The sequence below is a fragment of the Aulonocara stuartgranti genome (assembly GCF_965226115.1).
Source record: "Aulonocara stuartgranti genome assembly, chromosome: 16".
In the NCBI taxonomy this organism is placed as follows: Eukaryota; Metazoa; Chordata; class Actinopteri; order Cichliformes; family Cichlidae; genus Aulonocara; species Aulonocara stuartgranti.
The window spans coordinates 24147691-24166729 of NC_138952.1; the positions used below are offsets into that span (position 1 = coordinate 24147691).

The following is a 19039-nucleotide window of genomic DNA, read 5'->3' on the forward strand; positions in this document are numbered from 1 at the left end:
ACTAAAAGTACAACCAAAGAGCTGTAGCACTAAGTCTAGGCCTTTGCAGCTCAGGCCTGGCGAACAGTTTAGGTAACACTTTGCTGACACAGGGCCACGCAGAGGACTCGCTGTCCCACTATCACAATGGCACTTAAACAACTTGTGTGAGAATTTCTAAAACACCTTTTGGAGTTGAAACAAGTCAGTTGTGTGATTTGCCTGGCAGTGCGGATACTTCATTTCCCAGTAAACTACTGGTCCTATCACTTGCTGTAGCACATGTCCTGACCATTTTGTGGTCAGGGCAAAGTCTTAGCTTTGATTGACTGGATGAATTGCGTTAAACACAACTTACTGTCTCGCAGTGGCTTTTCTACTGACCAAAGTCAGTTATCACTCCAGAGCCCACTGTAACGCAATATTATGCTTTTAATATGATCAGCAAGGAATAGGAGCATAAAAAATGTATAGCCTTTATGCTAGTAATTTTTTGCTAGTAAGAGTTATATACATACAATTCTACTGAGACATTGTTGTACATATTTGCTGTTTATTGGTTGTTCTTTTTTTAAAGTCTTACCTCTTTGTCACAGCTTATTTTTTCTAATTTAATCAAAAGTAGATAGTAGCAAAACTCAAATGCAGAGGTTGTATAACAGCACTTAGAGGACAAAAAATAAATGTCTACTCCATTAACTACGAAAAAACACATTTTTTTAAAAGTCTTTCGAAATTACAGCTTATTTCCTTAAACTAAAAGAGAAGATGGGAACCAGGGGCAGAACTGAACCAGTGTTTACAAATGAGTGAGGTGCAGAATTTGTTCTTTTGATTTGTCATATTTAAAATGTAGCACCAACTACTAGTAGAAAATGCTGCACCTCTGAAGAGATAAGTTAGAGTCTAATCAGCACCAGAAATTTTTAACTGACTATAAAGGGCTTTATATTGTACAGCTTCCCTCTAATGCAAGAACAACTGTTTATACTGAAATATGGAAGATGAGTATTGCTTAGAGAAATCTTTTCAAAGTAAAAGCCACTTAGAGTGTCACACTCTGCCTTGTTGTTGTTTTGTTTTTTTTGGGGGGGGGGACCCAGGTTATGCCTATGGCCGGTGATGACATAATCTTCCTGCTTGCCAGGAAAAATGTGAGTAAGAACAATTATAATACAGTATAGCATAAAATAAATGGATGGCGTACATGCATTAACAAATATTTATATTTCAGAACAACATAAATACAGCAAGAATTTATCCTACTTTCCTGCTTGGAGTTTGTAGCATGAGGAAATAGTTCCAAAGATGTTTATTATTATTATATTTTTTGACATATTTTGGCAAATCTTGTAATGCCTCCAAATTAGCTGTTGTAGCTGGGCCTATGAGAAAAATGCGTATTGCCAAACTGAAGGCACAAACTGAGGCTAACTGTGTTTTCACCCTATCTTGAGCTATACCAACACAAACCTTGGCTAGGTTTGTGGAGACATAATGCTGTAAAATATAACTTCTTCTTCTTGGTAATTGATAGTAGACAGTGTCTTGTTATCACTCCTGCAGTGTCTGCAAAGCGCGATTGTCCCACTAAAGTATGGTGATGATCTACTATACTGCAGTTGCAGTGTCGAAAAACTGTGCTGCTACTCAGCCCATCTACCCGCTTCATGAGGTAACAAGTAGCCCGCACTACATGCTGTCTAACTGGGGCTTTACAACAGCCTGTTGAAATAAGCATTCCTGGTACACTGGCCCTCTGCGTTGTTATATTTGTTTTGGCAGGATATATAAAAATATATATGATGTTACTGTGATCCTAAATTCAGGGCTTATGTACTGATTTTTTTTTTTTTTTTTTTTTTTTTTGTACCAGAAAAAAGTGCACAATCTAAATCGAAACGATGTCGACTGCTCAAGTGCAGGATTTGCTTCGGTGCAGCGGATCCCAGTCCCTTTCTACATGCCCTACTGGCATCTCAGCTGCCTGGCTTCGTCAACATAAGAGCAACTCAGGTGCTCGTGTAAAAATCACGCTTTCGCAGGGCCCGCATGATGAGTATTGGTCTGCATCAGTAGAGTGACAGACATGAAAGAATAGTCTGTCTCCTCCGGCTGTTTCGCTGAAAACACAGCGAGTATAGCTCATTTAATAGAGAAGTGGTGATGCAGAGGAGTGGGGGGGGGGGCACTGCTGCAGTCAACCCGAGGATGAATAATCTGGTTAGGGGGGAATCACGTTGTCCAGAAAAAAAGAAAGAAAGAAAAAGAAATAATAAATAAATAACTGTGCGTGGATGTGATCCTCTGAAATACCATCGAGCCCCTGTGTGTGTCTGAGAGTGAGAGAGAGAGAGGTGGGGGGGAGCAAGCGTTATTTAAAAAGTTAGAAGATCATGGTGCCGTGGTGATGCAGCGGGGGGGCTTTGTGTGTCTGTGCTGTGCCCCCCTCCTAAAAAAAAAGACCTGAGCTCGCCGATGTAGTAGCAGCACAGAATAAGTTGTCCCCCCTCCTCCCCTCCTTCAGGAGCCTCTGCATGATCCACTCGCTGCATAAATGTGATTGCAGATCTATCATCGTTACGACCAAATTAACAGAATTACGCAGACACTCAACTCTCTGCACACAAGCACGCATAAAGCCGGTTCGCTGAGAAACGGAGGAGTAGGCATAAATGGTGATGAGCTTACCACTTGGATTCTTGTTTTTCTTAAGACTCTTGCCACAAAGACACTGCAGCATATGCGTTCCTTTGCTGAAAATGTTCCAAAGAAACCACATTGATTTGGGCGAAGAGCAATCCCGTGTCTTAAACACCCAGATATAGATGAGATCCTTGCGGTTGCATAATAACACAATTGGATCAGTTCTCCCGAGCAAGGCTACCAATTGTATCATAAAAAAATAGGTATATCCAAGTCCTGTGCGCTTTCATTCACGTGACAAAATATTCACTGTCTGTCACACTTCGTGCTAATGGTGTGTTTTCTTCTTCTGGCGTGTAAAGAATGCCTCCTCAACTAGTCGACAATAGAAAATATACTCTGGAAATTGCATGTGTCGCACCGGGAGGAGACGGGTCGCCAGTAAACAAACACACAACTAACGTGCAAACAGTAAACCACGGTGGATTTCCGAGGAGAAAATCATTGCCTATTAGTTCATCACTCTGAGGAGAGGAGGGTGGATCTGCACAGCATCAAAAGCCAAGGGAGGATGCATCCTATGGACAGACTGCTGCAATGATAGCCCCAACAAGACACCACATTGCCGGATCAAGTCCAGTTCGTTTCCCCTGCAAACCTGCTTGCCTGGCGAGGTCAGACAGCACCAACCCCAGTTTTCATTTCTTTGAGCCCCCACGCTGCAACGTTTCTATTAAAGCCAGGGTTCTTGGTGTGTGTGTGTGTGTCCGTGATTCCTGGAGTGTGCGTTTGCTCCCTTTTCGGGGTGTTCTCCTCAAGCCGTTTCAGCACAACGCCACTGGCATCTCCAAAAGTACGATGCGCCTGTATAAGAACATTTGCATCATTTTTCTTTGGCGTCGGACCCTCTTGTTAGAAATAGACGAGTAGGAGGGGTTAAAGTGAAAGATTGGCTTTCCATTACGTAAACACGTGGTTTGTGCGCCGTCATATCGGTGATGCTTGGAAAAAATTTTGATCCGGCAGAGACTGTTGTCCCAGGCTGTTGCAGGATATTCTATTCATTTATTACATGAGTGCATGTGTGTGTGTGTGTGTGTGTCGCAGGTGTAAAAGTCTGGTGAAAAGCATTTCTGTCCGTTACCTCTGTGCGGATTCTTCCAAACAAATCATTTCTTTGCCTTCACTTCTGCAAGCTGCTGCAGCTCTGTGCACCTATATGGGGTGTTAAATGAGAAATTGTGCTTAATAGCTCTAAAGTCGCAGGTGTTCAGTACTCATTTGGATAGGTCGGTAGACACTCGTGTGCACCTGTTTCATGTCATCTAAGCATTTGAAGCTCAGGGAAGCAACAGATCCCCGATTAAGACACTGAACTGAGGAGGAGGGGAAAGACGCGCAACAGAAGTCGAGCCACGATTGCAAAAGATACCAAAAGAAGTGACAGAAATGTCAAGGCAAAATTGTATATGAGGAGATTTTATTTATTTATTTTTAATCACATTTACTTGCTCTGTTTTGTTGCTTCATCCCTGAGGACTGAGGCCCAGTTAGTGTTGCTTGGAGCGACTGTTACCACTGCCTCATGGCTGATCTCTAAGGATTTATAGATTTTCCATCACAGACAAAAAGCGAAGGAGATATTGTTCATTATCCTTGCCCTTACCAAGCCGGGGTTCTGGAGATAGAGGACATGTATGTGCACGGACACTTGCGAGTTTATCATTTCAGCCCAGCCTCAAGATATTTTAAATTTGATTTGGAACCACCGGTTCATTTGTTGTTTGATCGTCTTTTGTTAAATGTGTTTTCCATACTTCAGACCGCTTAATAACTCTTCAGTCTGTCAGCATTATTCTCTCTCAGCACAAATGGCAGAAGTTAGTGTTTGGAAGAGGAGCCATTAGTCGCTCAGTACAGCACTGACTCCATTCCCAGGTGTTACACAGACCAGAGTCACTATAGTACAAGAAAATGGGGGAGGGAGGCACCGGGGTGATTGAACCAGCAGGAGTATGTGACTCATTTGAGATCAAACCTGAACCACTTATTCCATGTATTTAATCTATTTTTTGTTTTTCATTTTATAAATCTGGGGTGAATAGTGAGTTCTTGCTTATATGGGGTATGTTTCACATTAAATCACTTCACTGATCCCTCCATTTTCAAAATAAATACCTTTGTATTTTAAAATTGTGCCCTTTTATGTTATCCAAGTTGTGTGTTCACCTCTAAATTACAGCATTAATCCACTTTAATGGCCTAGTTTTGTGGCGCCCGGGTCTTATCAGTTGTCTGTGATAACTGGTTCCTCGGGGATGTGGGCCACTTCGAAACAAAATGTTTCCTGAGTGACGTTCTTGACATTGCGAATCTGCTAAATCCTTGTTTAAAACTTAACTGTGAGAATTTCATATTTAGGTGACTTTCAATTTTTCAACTACAGCTGACACACATTTACTGTAGAGACACACTTATCAGGTGTCCTTGCGTGTAGATCCAGTCCACCGCCTCAGATAAGTGGCACATGCATTAATTTAGGGAATTTATGCTAACAAAACATATTCTCACGTGTTCTGTGAGGCCAAGTGAGCTCGCTGTGGAAACAGCGCAAGTGAGAGTCAGAGCACTGCAGTCTTTCCAGCTTCCTCTCTCTGCAGAGGCCTCTCATGTCATCTTTGCTATCGATCCGTCTACTGTAATGTAAAGTATCATCGCACCCTGGAGGATATCATCTGACAATTTTGTCAGGGATCATTAGAATACTTCTTTTTGATTGCCCAGGCTGCGGCCCGGCAGGAAGTGGCTCCCTTGTGAGTTTTTAACAGCCTGTTTTCTCCTGATGGGAAAAAATAACTTGATTTAAGATGCACAGAGATAAATGGAGTGGTTCCAGTTTTACTCATGGTCCGTGATTTCACTGTACACTTTTAAAAGGCTCACACATGGGGGAGTGTGAATATCACATGAATGAGTGTTAGGATTTGGAGACTGGTTTATGGGGATGGATTCATATGATATTATATCATACAAACTAAAATATCACTTTGAGAGATAATTTATAATGGAGGTTAATTTAACTCTTTGTACAAAAAAATCTATTTATTTAATAACAATCTGCACCAACATATGCTATACTTGGGTGAAAGGAATAAGAGCACTGAGTATACTCTAAAATGAATGAGCCAGAAATTTGTTACAAACACATATCTTTTGGATTTGATTGGAAATGAATGAAAGAACCGAAGTGATAATCTGAGTACTTCGCTAACTGTGAATGATAAATACTTACTTGTCAGTGCTCTAGTGTACTTTCTGCTCACTCAACAAAACAAGATATTCCCATCATTTTATTTGGGGGGGGGAGCAGAGAATTCCCCTTAAATGAAATTAACAAGTCAAAGATAATACACTAGTAAATTACACTCTTACATAATCTCCCTCTGTACTCCAATTTAGAAAATTGTGTTTTCACCCAAGTCATTGTCAGAGTTTTCAGGGAATGCCAGACTGGGACCACTTGCGTCTCCGTTTTAGCAGCAGTGTTAAAACCACCCCCTTTCCCGGCATGCCTCCAGCCAAGATGTCTACCAATCAGAGATGGAGAGTGAGCAGTGTTTGGCACAGCTTGGAGGAAGTGTTCACTAGAAAATGAACAGCTGCTGTGAACCAAGTCATATCCAAAGACTTCACTCAAACAAACGCACAAATTTACACATAAACACACACTCTCATTGTAAACAAATTGTGGCAAGCTTCTGCTCTGCAATTCGCACCCAACTATATGCCCAGTGAGTACCCTGCTGCAACAGCTACGCACAAGGCAGCTGAAAGGCCCAGAATCATTTTTTTGTGCTTCACTAGTTTCAAACAGCAAAAGCGCACTGTGTTGGGCAACTTCAGGTTTACAACTACTACACAGAATAAATAAATGTGTCCCGATTACAGAATGACATAAAGAGCCTAAGGCAGACTCAGACTCACAGGACAGTTCAAAGACTTTATTCACAAATTCGGAGTTGATCAACAAAGTCAGTACAACTGCAGTCTGGATGTGGAGGAGTGGACAGTCTGGTAAGTTAACTGAGAGCTTACAGTGTCTAGCTTGTTTCAGTCAGTCACGCTGGAAGGGCACGTTACAGAGCTCTAAATCCAACGTGAACTAAGACCACAAGATGAAGTTCCAGCAAAACAGAAAAGTGGAGGGCAGCAAACCAGAGGATTCCTGCGAGAGGAGGTAAGTGTCACACACAAAGAAAGCAAATATTGAAAACATTTAGACTGTCAGAACCCCAGCATTTCCACAAAAACAAGCTGAGCAAAAGCAGGTCGATTAGGCAGTGATACACAGGTGTGATGACCCAGCTGCTGCAGCCCCTGGCCACACCTACTGGAAACCCCAATCACACCAGCCCCTGAGAGCTGGGGAGAAATCAAGAGAGTGGGGGGAGAAAGACACAGTTAAATCTATAATTTGTTGAACATAGACACAATTATTTGTAGTTTTTCCTTAGTACACCACAGTGAATTTCAAATCAAACAATCAAGACACGATAAATGTGAAGACTTTCAACTTGAATCCAAGGTTTTACAATTAATTGGACAGTTAACTAAAGTGCAGTTCGAGGGCCATGTGAGGCCTGTTTGTTTGGTATTTTATGACAAATGAAGCAGACACAGTTCTGAAACTGGATACAAGAAACCAAGATTAACTTGCATCCACCCATTTCCTTCTGTTTATCCAATTCAGGGTCACTGTGGGGCAGAAGCCTAATCCAGATGCCATAGTATGAAAGGCAGGGTACACCCTGTACAGGTTGCCAGTCTGTTGCAGAGCTACCAGTACTAGTGTTTATTGATCAGAATCAGAATCAGAATACTTTATTGATCCCTGGGGGAAATTATTTTTTGTTACAGTGCTCCATTTTAAACCAACATTAAGACAAGACAGACAATACGCTAACTAAGAATAGTACAATATATACATATATATATACATATATATATATATACATAAGTCACTCATACATAAATAGCTGAACAAGAAACATGTGTAGCTGTAGCAGCAAACAGTGTGTTAAGTGGATGCGTTGTACAGGGAGATGGCCACAGGCAGGAATGATTTCCTGTGTCGTTCAGTGGTGCTTTTCGGTAATCTCAGTCTCTCACTGAACGAGCTCCTGTGACTGACCAGCATGTCATGGAGTGGGTGGGAGGTGTTATCCAACATTGTCTTTATCTTGGACAGCATCCGCCTCTCCGACACCACCTTGAGGGAGTCCAGCTCCATCCCCACAACATTGCTGGCCTTACGGATCAGTTTATTAAGTCTGTTGGCATCTGCGACCCTCAGCCTGCTCCCCCAGCATGCAACAGCATAGAGGATCGCACTGGCCACAACAGACTCATAGAAAATCCTCAGCATTTTCTGGCAGATGTTGAAGGACCTCAGTCGCCTCAAAAAATAGAGACGACTCTGGCCCTTCCTGTAAAGTGCTGTGGTGTTTTTAGCCCAGTCCAGTTTATTGTCAATGTGTACTCCAAGGTATTTATAGTCCTCCACAATGTCAACACTGACCCCCTGGATTGAAACAGGGGTCAAGTGTTTCCTGGTCTTCCTGAAGTCCATGATCAGTTCCTTGGTCTTTGCCACGTTGAGCTGCAGATGATTCTGCTCACACCACGTGACAAAGGAGTCGACCACAGCCCGGTACTCTGTCTCATCATCCCTGCTGATGCATCCAACCACCGCAGAGTCATCAGAAAACTTCTGAAGATGGCAGGTCTCTGTGCAGTGGCTGAAGTCTGTGGTGTAGAGGGTGAAGAGGAAGGGGGAGAGGACAGTCCCCTGTGGTGCCCCTGTGTTGCTAATCACCTTGTCAGACACACACTGTGGGAGACGTACATATTGTGGTCTTCCTGTCAGGTAATCAACAATCCAGGACACCAGAGAAGCATCCACCTGCATCGCTGCTAACTTATCACCCAGGAGGGTCGGCCTGATGGTGTTGAAAGCACTGGAAAAGTCAAAAAACATGACCCTCACAGTGCTCGCCGGCTGGTCCAGATGGGTGTAGACACGATTGAGCAGGTAGATGATGGCGTCCGAGACGAGGCTGATAAGCGAACTGAAGGGGATCCAGGTGTGGTCTTACTATGGGTCGCAGCTGGTCCAGGATGAGCCTTTCCAGGGTCTTCATGATGTGGGAGGTCAGTGCCACGGGCCTGTAATCCTGGGGGCCACTGGGACGTGGCGTCTTTGGTACAGGGACGAGGCATGCTATAGGATGAATTGTGAAGTGAAGGGTTAAACTCTGCACAAATTCAGCCAAATGCTGCAAAACTGATAAGATTTTGAGCTTCCAAAAATTAGGAGCTGTGTATAAAAATGCCTGCAATTCCTAAACCGTTAATGCTAAATATTTGTTAAACCCCTTGATTTAAAGCATTTAACTCATGTTTTGAAAATGTTTTAAAATCTGTCCAAAAGTACAAAAACTGTGTCTTTGTCCATCAAATTATGGACCTAAGCATACAGGATATGGGCCCACTCACCAGCTGATATTAACGTGTACATTTAACTTCCTGTCAGTTCTTTCTCCTGAATTTATGTGTAAAATGCAAAATCATGCATCTTGTTTAGACGTCATCTCTAAAACCTCTCTGGTGCACCCACATTGTGACTAATAGGGCAAAAGACGAATCGTGCACACATTATAACGAATTCATCTTTTAAAAAAGAAATTATAACCCAAAGTATTTATTAGTGATAAGAGTAATGAAACTGGCCCCAGTGAGGATTCAGGTACCCTCCATTGTATAAAGATAGCCTTTATGCAGTGAATATAGACAGCCAGTTACACAAACTGTCCCCATGCATGATGATGATCCACAGTCTGCGTCTTTAATTTCCCCATCACCCCTTTTCAGTGTCAGTCTCTTGTAGAGCAGTAAAAACACAGTCTTTAAAAAGCATGCATGAAAAAAAGACATCTTGGTGTCTCCCTTTGAAGACATAAAATGACTCTAAGAAATTAATTCTGTTACAGCGTAATAAGGATTCATAAAAACTCTAGCTTAACCTGTTCATGTCCCGAGAGTAATGAATAATTCTTCAGTCAAGTCGTCACATTACTGACACATCAAGAGTCTTCTCTTTGCTGCTTTAACTTATTATGTTTTGAATTTTCCGTCTCACAGAGGTTTATGTACTCTTCCTAAGATCCGCTGGGGAGTTCATCAAATTTCGAGTGTTTAATGGATTCATTGCTTTACTAAATCACAAAAAGCACAAAGATCACCCATGGTTTCAATGCTCTCTTGCAGTATTGTTAACACTCAGAAACATCTGTTACAAATACAGCAGGGTGAAATGTAAATGAAGCCGTTTGGCTTTGGGGCAAAGCAAGAAGTGCCTTTACTGCGTATTCACCCAAAGGATGAGAAGGAGTCAAATGGAGCAGTCAATATGAGAGCTGCTATTATTAATGCTACAGTGGTCACTCTCATACCAAGCATCTCTTGACCCCGGCACTGCCCTTTTTCAGCCTTACTCCCCACAGGCTCTTCGAAACTTTACCCAGAAGCGATACGAGCACACGCATCGCTTCTTAATGAAGCGCATGGCCAAAAATAAAGCCCACACTCAAATCACGCCCTTTCATAACCATCTCTCTGGGAGTTTCCTGTTCACTGAGAATTCTCATAATGAACACATTCTCTTATCGTGAATGCACTTTCCATTTTTAGCCTCTTGTAGTTGTCTGTATTGCTTTACTCTATATGGTTGGGACAATACAGCTACATAGATATGCACATTAAGCCAGAGTTTCCCCCGAATGTACAGCCCTGTTCATGATCATGCAATTGATTGGTTCCTGCAGAGCCAACAAGATAATCGATATTTTCAGCTATTTTATCCCCTGTTTAACCAGTGATCCGTTCTGTTCTGCTATATTTTTATTTTAACCTTCGGTACACATTTCAGGAGTCAGTGCAACTGCGAGAATAAAACATCACCTTGTACTGTTTGTACCAGAATAAAATGCAACAAGCAGGTGAACAACAAATGTGATATCATCATGTTATTTTGAGTGTCAGTGGTTTGTGTTGTTTCCTTATTCATTTATTTAATGCTTTATCTGGCATGTTTAGTGACTATGAACATTAAAAAGGTGTTTAGATAGATAGAGTCTACAGTACACACAATAAGTAAGTGGGCATTTTAAACATTTTAAGGACAATTATCTTTGTGTGTCATTATTAAGATGCATAATGATACATGAACAATGATGGTTGTAAGTAATGGTCTGATTGGCAGGAGCCAAACGCGCTCAATCTAGTACTGCCCTAATGTTATGAGCCACGCCTCATTTCTTTGTATTTAGCTAGGGAAATGAGCAAAGGTGTAGCAATTTAGTGAAAAATGTGCAAGCCTATATGTGGAAATACATTGTACGAGGCTGAAACAGAGATTGTAAAGCTCTAACTAGGTTGAAAGTCAATATTTGGTACGACTACCTTTATTTTTCAATGCACCCTGAACTCTCTTGGGCAGCTTTCTTGAAATTTCTTTACACAATCTTCAGAAATAGTTGTCCAGGCTTCTTGAAGGAAATTCAAAGCTCTTCTTTTAGATGCTTCTACCTTTTGGTTCTGTTCTCTGGCAAGATGCTCCCACACTGCTTTGATAATGTTGAGGTGTTGAGGTTAATTTGGTATAATTATGCCTTTTCATTTTCTCTGTTTCCCTTCCTTGAGAATGGCTTCTTGACAGCCAACCTTCCACTGAGACCATTTCTGATGAGGCATGAGGAAAACAGTAGATGGGTCAGCTGAAGGGCCAGATGCATCTCTCGGGTCATGAGTTAGGTCTTCACTGGTTTTTTTCCCTATTTCTTAAGAACATGGCTCTTAGACACAAAATACAGTTTAAAATTGGTTCATTGCTACGTTGTCTGTTACATGTAGACACAAAAGTCAAGTAAGGGTGCCTTTGTCATGCTTGAATGATCAATAGGTCAGCCCGGTGTTAAGTCGTTTAACACATACACACACACACACAAAACCTACATTTAGCTAGATTTTCTTCAGTTTGTGTGTTCTGCTTTTGTCTTGTTAATTTAAGTTGCCAGCAAAAACACACTTTGAAAAAGCTGACTGTTAAGGATATTTAGGCCTTATTATTATTATTATTCTCACATCTCACAAATAATTTGCTCCATTTGGTGCACAATAATCTTCACCTTTGAAATGGAGGATATCTGAGTTTTGCGTACAGTTGTGGTCAGATGTTTTTATACCCTCATCATGGGCATGAATGGGGCTTTTAATGATTTCTTTAAACTTTTGGAATGATTGGTGGAATGACTGTACAGCACACCTTTTTGGTAGTTTAAAAAAAACATGATTTGGGTGCACAGTTTGAATTTATTTTGGATTTCTCTAATCTAATCTCCACAGAATCAAAAATATACATACAGGCTCAAATACAGACATAAACTCAGTTAAATCTTTTAATAAGTGGTGCTGAAGGTTCTGCAGTGTCTTTTAACTTGACAAGGCTGAGGACTATTAGCTTCACATTAATGATCATGATTGACTACGACTGGTAGTTTCTCTTTGCCAGGATTTGTTTGACAGCACTCATCAGGCTGACCTATAGTTAGAACAATGGAAAAGCCCAAGGAACCCAGTGAAGAGCTTAAAAAAAACATAGAGGGACAGAATGATGTATTTGCACATGTTGGGAAGGTCTCTTGGAGCCAAAATCATCCATTTAAACAATTGTATGTAAGTATAAATAATTCAGTAAAGCCTGCTGTGAACTGGAAACTACTGGAACACCAGTGTCCACAGTGAAGCCGGTTTGGAGAGTCATGGACTGAGAGTGTATGGACCAAGAAATAAACCCCTGTTTCAAAATCAACACCTTCAGGGTCAACTGAAATTTGCAGCTGCACACACAGACAACCCAAATGCCTTCTGGAGAAATGTTTTATGGTCAGACAAGACAAAAAAAACTATTTGGCAGCAAAGACAAGAGGTATCCTTGGAAGAGTAAAGGTAACGCTTTCAAACCTAAGAACATTATCATTATCTGGATTACAGACTCTGTTCGTGCTCTCAGGCGCACCTGTAGGTGTGCTGAGAGAAAATGGAAAAAGGACAAGCTGCACATTTCTTTTAATATCCTCAGAGACTCTCTTTTAACCTATCAGAAAGCCGTTAAAGAGGCCAAGTCCTCCTACATATCAAACCTGGTTAGCAGTAGTGTCCATAAACCTCAGACTCTGTTTCGTGTTTTAAATTCCATTGTTAATCCTTGCATATCCACCAGCCTCACACCTTCTGCCACCCTCTGTAATGACTTTCTAAAGTTCTTTGTAAACAAGATTTCCTCCCTGCAGTCTGTCATTCCATCTCCACCTTCCAATCCCTGTGTTTTTTCTTTGTGCCATTCTGCCTTTAATCAGTTCGAACCAATCTCTCTCTCTCAGCTGCATGAAATAGTCTGCAAGGTTAAGACTACCAACTGTTCCACCGATGCTATCCCCTCTCGGCTTCTGAAGCAGGTTCTGGACTCAGTCGGACCTTTCCTTCTGGTCCTGATCAATGCCTGCCTCAGTTCTGGTTGCTTTCCAACACCCTTCAAGCACGCTGTTGTTCAACCTCTCCTTAAAAAGCCTAATCTAGATCCATCCCTACTCTCTAACTATAGGCCCATTTCCAACCTCCCTTTTCTGTCCAAAGTACTGGAACGAGCCGCCCTCACGCAGCTCCAGCTATTTCTTGACAACAACAATCTCTATGAGAAGTTCCAGTCTGGTTTTAGAGCTCGGCATAGCACAGAAACCGCCCTACTGAGAGTTTTTAATGATTTGCTTTTAACTGTTGACTCTGGTTGTGCTGCTGTCTTAGTAACCTTGGACCTGACAGCAGCCTTCGACACTGTAGATCACAACATACTGCTAGCCCGCCTTCAACATTGTGTCGGTTTAAAGGGCACTGTCTTAAAGTTTTTCCAGTCCTATTTGAATAATAGGAGTTTTTCTGTTCACCTTGGTGAACTGTCATTTCCCAGAGTTCCTTTAACCTGTGGCGTACCTCAGGGGTCCATACTAGGCCCCCTGTTGTTTATTCTGTACTTGCTCCCTCTGGGCAATGTGCTCCGTAAACATAATGTGTCCTTCCACATCTTTGCCGATGATATTCAGATCTACCTCCCTCTGAGGTTGAACTGCAATGTTTCTTTGCAGCCGCTACTCTCCTGCTTGTCTGACATTAAGACTTGGATGACTCTTAACTTCTTACACCTTAATGAAAGCAAAACTGAAGTCATTGTGTTTGGGCTTCCTAAAGATCCCAACTTCTCTCTTGACTTTTTGGGACCCCTAACCTCCGATTGCACTTCTTCCATTAAGAGTCTTGGAGTTATTTTTGACAATGCTTTTAAACTTGATAAACAAATCAGCTCTGTAGTTAAGGGATCTTTTTATCATTTACGGATTTTAGCCAAAGTCAAGTCTTACCTTTGCAGGAACGATCTAGAAAGAGTGGTCCATGCTTTTATTACTTCACGGCTGGACTACTGTAATTCCCTCTATGCTGGCCTAGATCGTTCCTGTCTACATCGCCTTCAACTGGTGCAGAACGCTGCCGCTCGCCTGTTGACCGGTTCAAAAAAAAGAGACCACATCACTCCGGTTCTCTGCTCTCTCCACTGGCTCCCAGTTGCTTTTAGGATTGATTTTAAAATCTTACTGCTGGCTTTTAAGGTTTTAAATGGCACTGCACCTTCTTACCTGTCAGAACTCCTTAGTACTTATCGCCCCAGGAGATCTTTGAGGTCAGCCGATCTGATGCTTTTAGATGTTCCCAGGTATAAATTAAAGACAAAGGGAGAGAGGGCGTTTGCTGTGGCTGCACCCAGACTGTGGAACAGTTTACCTCCTCACGTCAGATTCTCCAAAAGCCTAGAAACTTTTAAAACTGCTCTTAAAACTCACCTCTTTTCATTGGCTTTTAGAAAGGTTTAATTTATTTGTTTATTTATTTTTTATTTGATCAGCGAGGTGTTTTACGAAATTGTGTTCTATTGTATTTTTATCTGTATTTACTGTACAGCACTTTGGTCAGCCTTGGTTGTTTTTAAATGTGCTCTATAAATAAACTTGACTTGACTTGACTTGACTTATCAGTGTCAAGTCTGATGGTGGTACATGGATGGAATAATGAAGAAGGAAGACCACCAAAATCTTCAGCTTTATCTCAAACCAACAACAACGGTTAAGACTCGTACACAGTTTTTTCAACTGGACAATGAACCCAAACACACACGAAAACTGTGTTTGACATGGGTAAACATTAAGGCTAACGTTAAGCTTCTGTTCCCAACGTCCTGACCTCAACTCTATTGAAAACTTGCTTAAAAACTGGATCTGTGCCAGGAAACCAAACATTTTAAATGAGTTTTACCAATGCTGCCAAGAAAAGTGGTTAAATATCCAACCAGAGTTATCGTGGAAGTATTTAAAGATATATGCTGTAACAAAAAGAAGTGTTCAAAGAACTCATTAAACGTCTCAAACTACCCTGACACTCCTACTCCTGGTGAGTGTGGATAAACGTCTGACAACTGTTTGTATTTAAACAGTGCGGATGGCAGACATCACAAGAGTTTAGAAACAACCATCACACTAAATACGATTTTAAAAGTTTGTGTATTAGAAACACTCGATGAGGTGCAGAAGAGAGAGCGATTCGTGTTAAAAGGGGAAGGATTGTCCTGTAAGTTACATGAGGAATTTTTGCAAGTCTTAAACCAAGATACAAGCAAGAGGGGACCTTGGCAGTAACCAAGAAGCTGCGATGTTCAGATGAGGTGAAGTTGCCAAGGGAAACAAGAGGACATTTATAGATGCGAAAAAAGCTGAGGTTACATTTAGAGGACAAATATGAGCGTAAATCTGATTTTGTGTTAGGGTACCTCAGCTGATTACTCCAGGATGTTACTGTACTCTGGCTAATTTGTTATCCTCATAACTCATTCCACTGTTATGTAATAGCACTGTGGGTCTTTTTTAACTTGTAAAGACTGCAGTCTTCATTATTTATACTCTTTCATAGCACAGAGCTATCTGGCATTTAGGCCCGAATGGGTTTGTATATTAAAATGGAGCAAACTTCCTACATTGAGAAGGAAGTGCAGCATGTATGCACCAAGCTGTCATCAAAAGAGCCCCTTTTAGAAAGATAAACCCTATTTCCCAGTCAAAGCATCCATTCCTCCATAGCTCAGCGGCATTAATGGAGCAGCAGGACTGAGAGCGGTGCCTTAGAGTTGTTACCTATTCTACCATCCATTAGCTGAAAATTGCGTTGAATTTAAAATAACTTTCTACATATCGACTGACGGAGGTTTTCACATGTTGTTAGAGTTGAATTTGAATCACTGGGAACTGTAACCATTTTGAACAAAGCAGAAGTCAAGGTAAAGCAGCTTACTGCACAAGCTCAAGCATTTATTGTTGACAATGTGTGTTTTTATATTTTGCGGCTGTATTGTTTATTTTGTACCATTATTCTGTAACACTACAAAGTGTCAGAACAGAATCTACTCTGAAAAAAAAATAGTAGTGTCTCTAATGTCTGTTTCTATTTTTAAAAAGGTCAAGACAGTGTTTGTAATGGCTCTTTAACACCAGTCTGATAGATGATCACTGGGTGTGGAGACAAGAGCTCTTAAAGGCAGAGGAAGGTATCCTGGTCAGTTTGCCTTGGAAGCCTGTTGATTTAAAAGGTATGGGCAATGTAGAGTAAACCGACTGCTAACTAGAAAATTGGATGTCAGGATGATTTTGATGAGAGAAATTGATTAAATCTGTCAACTGTTCGTTTTAATAACACAACTCTTTGCTTGCAGGTGTCTCTTTGGCAGTTCTAACAAGCAGGCTGGGAGCCAGCGTGATGCAGCCATCTCTCAACAGGATCTTCTCAAGGGACCTGTTACCATAGTCACTTCCATCACACAGATTAAAAAAAAACTCAATCCTGACCTTGGGGAAATGCACTCCTCCTGTTGATCTTACAGTGTTACTGGTCGCAGGGATAGATGAGAAAATAAGGCAATTGTGTGAGATTTGAGCTGACTTCTAATGTTTGTCTCAGTCAGCAGAAACAAGGTGGCTAACAGGGGAGACTGTGTTTCTGTTTTTCCTCTGCTGCCCTCAGAACATAATGAAATAGGGATGGTGATGGAATTGGATAATCTGATGGCATTGGATAATCTGAGTTCTCGCAGATGTTGAGCTTTAATGATGACAAAATTATTTCTGAGCCATATTTGAGCACATTTCGTGTGTTTTCACCTCTGGAACTGAAAGTGATTATTTCTCTTTCTTTCTCTGTGATTTTTGCATTTGTCTCAGTAGATTATAGATTGTTACAACTCTAAAACCATATAATAATGTTGAGGTGCATGCAAACAAAACACCAGTTATGTTTGCATGATTTTCTTCTGTTACTGTGCGTCCCCAGTCCCAAAGAGGCAGTTTCTCTCAACACCTATTCCCACAGCAGTGCAATGGAAGATCCACCTCTGGGAGTTCCTGGAACTGTTAGCATCCACTGCCGTTCTGATCAAGACCTGAAAACAAGCTTCACTGCATCATTATCGCTTTTCTGAATCACTTGAGGTACTAACAAAGCCTATGAGAAGCACTGTGTGCCTTCTCTTATTTCCTTTTTTTCACGATTTTGACGTCATAACTAGATGACTTAGGTGTAACTATTTATTTTCATTGTTCTAGATCTAAGATTATTATAAACTTTTTGTTTTGTTAACTCTGTGACGGAGGTTATATTTTTAGTAGTGTTTGTGTGTTGCATGTCTTGGCAACATGTAGAAAGTTTTGCATAGAGATTAAAATATTATGTCATGTTTGACCTCTGACCTCTCTCTCAAGGCCAGTAGATTATTCTGAAGGTCAAAGGGATAACAAGGCTATATAGAGCTATATATTCAAACTGCAGTTGTTTGTGCTGATAATGTTTTCAGCATACAGGGAAGGAAAAGGGGGGATTCTAAATTTAGTTTGGGCCTCTGTCGTCTTTTTCAAGGTCAAAAAAGGTCAAACTTTCAAACTTTAAAATGTCTTCTATCTTTCGAACCATGCGGTGACCTTAAGATGCGATATACATCTATAAAGAAAGTATTGTCAAGAGTAAGACAAACTGTATAAATGACAAATAATACAAAATAATTATATTCAAAATTATGTCAAGTATTTCAAAATGCATTTCAACAGGGAAAACAAAATCCTGCACTTTGTAGTGCAATAAAAACAAATGCAAACTTGTTAAAAAACTAACAAAGATGAAGAGCATATACAAAAACAAAATATTATTCCACCAACAGAAGAGGATGGATGGATGGATGGATGGATGGATGGATGGATGGATGGATGGATGGATGGATGGATGGTGAGCTGCCTTGGCAGCAGTTTATGTTCTCAAAGTGGCTCTTGCTTTTGTTTTGTTGGGGTTCTTTTGTGGTTGTTTTTTAATAAATGATTAATCAAATGAAACAATGCAATTAATCAAAGTTATTTTTGATCCACCTACTTAAAATTCTGGCAAAAAAAACCCAACTCATAAATACAAATGAATATTCCAGTCAAATCCAAAAGTCCAACCTTAAATCTGACAACTGCAGCCTAAAAATCAAATCTTCTAAAACTGTTTACACATAAAAGCCACTGTTTAAGCTACCAAAAGCTCAACAACATTGTCCTTTTCTCCATGTCCTATTAGGACTCGAAAGCTTTCTTCAAATTGATTAATCATATAGTTCAATATAGTATATTAGTATGCTAATATAATCATACCAAGCCAGTGAATGTAAACACAGTATTAAAATCTGGGAAAGTCTTTGGCAGAAAGTGTACACAACAGTCTGAAAGTAGAAGGCTCTATGTTCTTATAAGCATTTTGATAACATGTCAAATTTTTATTTGGACAAAGTTAAACACTGTGCAGCAGAAACAGCAGAAACTCTATTTGTAAAGTTTCTGCAACAGTCCCTGGAAAGGTCTGAGTTTTATGTCCAAATGTCGCCTGCAGTCTGCATGAGAAATGGAATTTGGGTTTTAGTCAGAACATTTCAATAAATTCATAAATAAACTGCACAAGAATGCCTTCAAAACGTCATCGGTCCTGAAGGGCTTAGTATTCAAATCAATTCAAAATTGGTCACAGACATTTGCCCATGCTATAATCACACATATTCAAAGGCCTAGAAACATTTTACAAATATCTCAGTTTAACTGTTCAACAAAAAACACAAAAGTGTAAAAACAAAACAAAAATAGGATGGAAGAGATCTAGAGGCATGTAACATGATTTTTTTCCATCT

The 19039-nt window shown here is 40.7% G+C and overlaps 1 protein-coding gene across 4 annotated transcripts in view; it reads right to left on the bottom strand.

Moving 5' to 3' along the window:
- The window catches only part of fgf14 (fibroblast growth factor 14), a gene marked incomplete at its 5' end in the record, with an annotated part of 327598 nt that overhangs the window by 115015 nt on the left and 193544 nt on the right, over positions 1-19039 (bottom strand). For 3 of the 4 annotated variants that reach the window (XR_014271824.1, XR_014271825.1, XM_082508318.1), the window contains one exon: positions 2671-3544. The exons of the other annotated variant lie outside the window; for it this stretch is intronic. Coding sequence is in view for 1 of the 3 variants with exons in the window: in XM_082508318.1 (XP_082364444.1) it covers positions 2671-2878 (208 nt within the window). Of the gene's footprint in view, positions 1-2670; positions 3545-19039 lie in introns of those variants that run through there. 4 annotated transcript variants of the gene reach the window in all.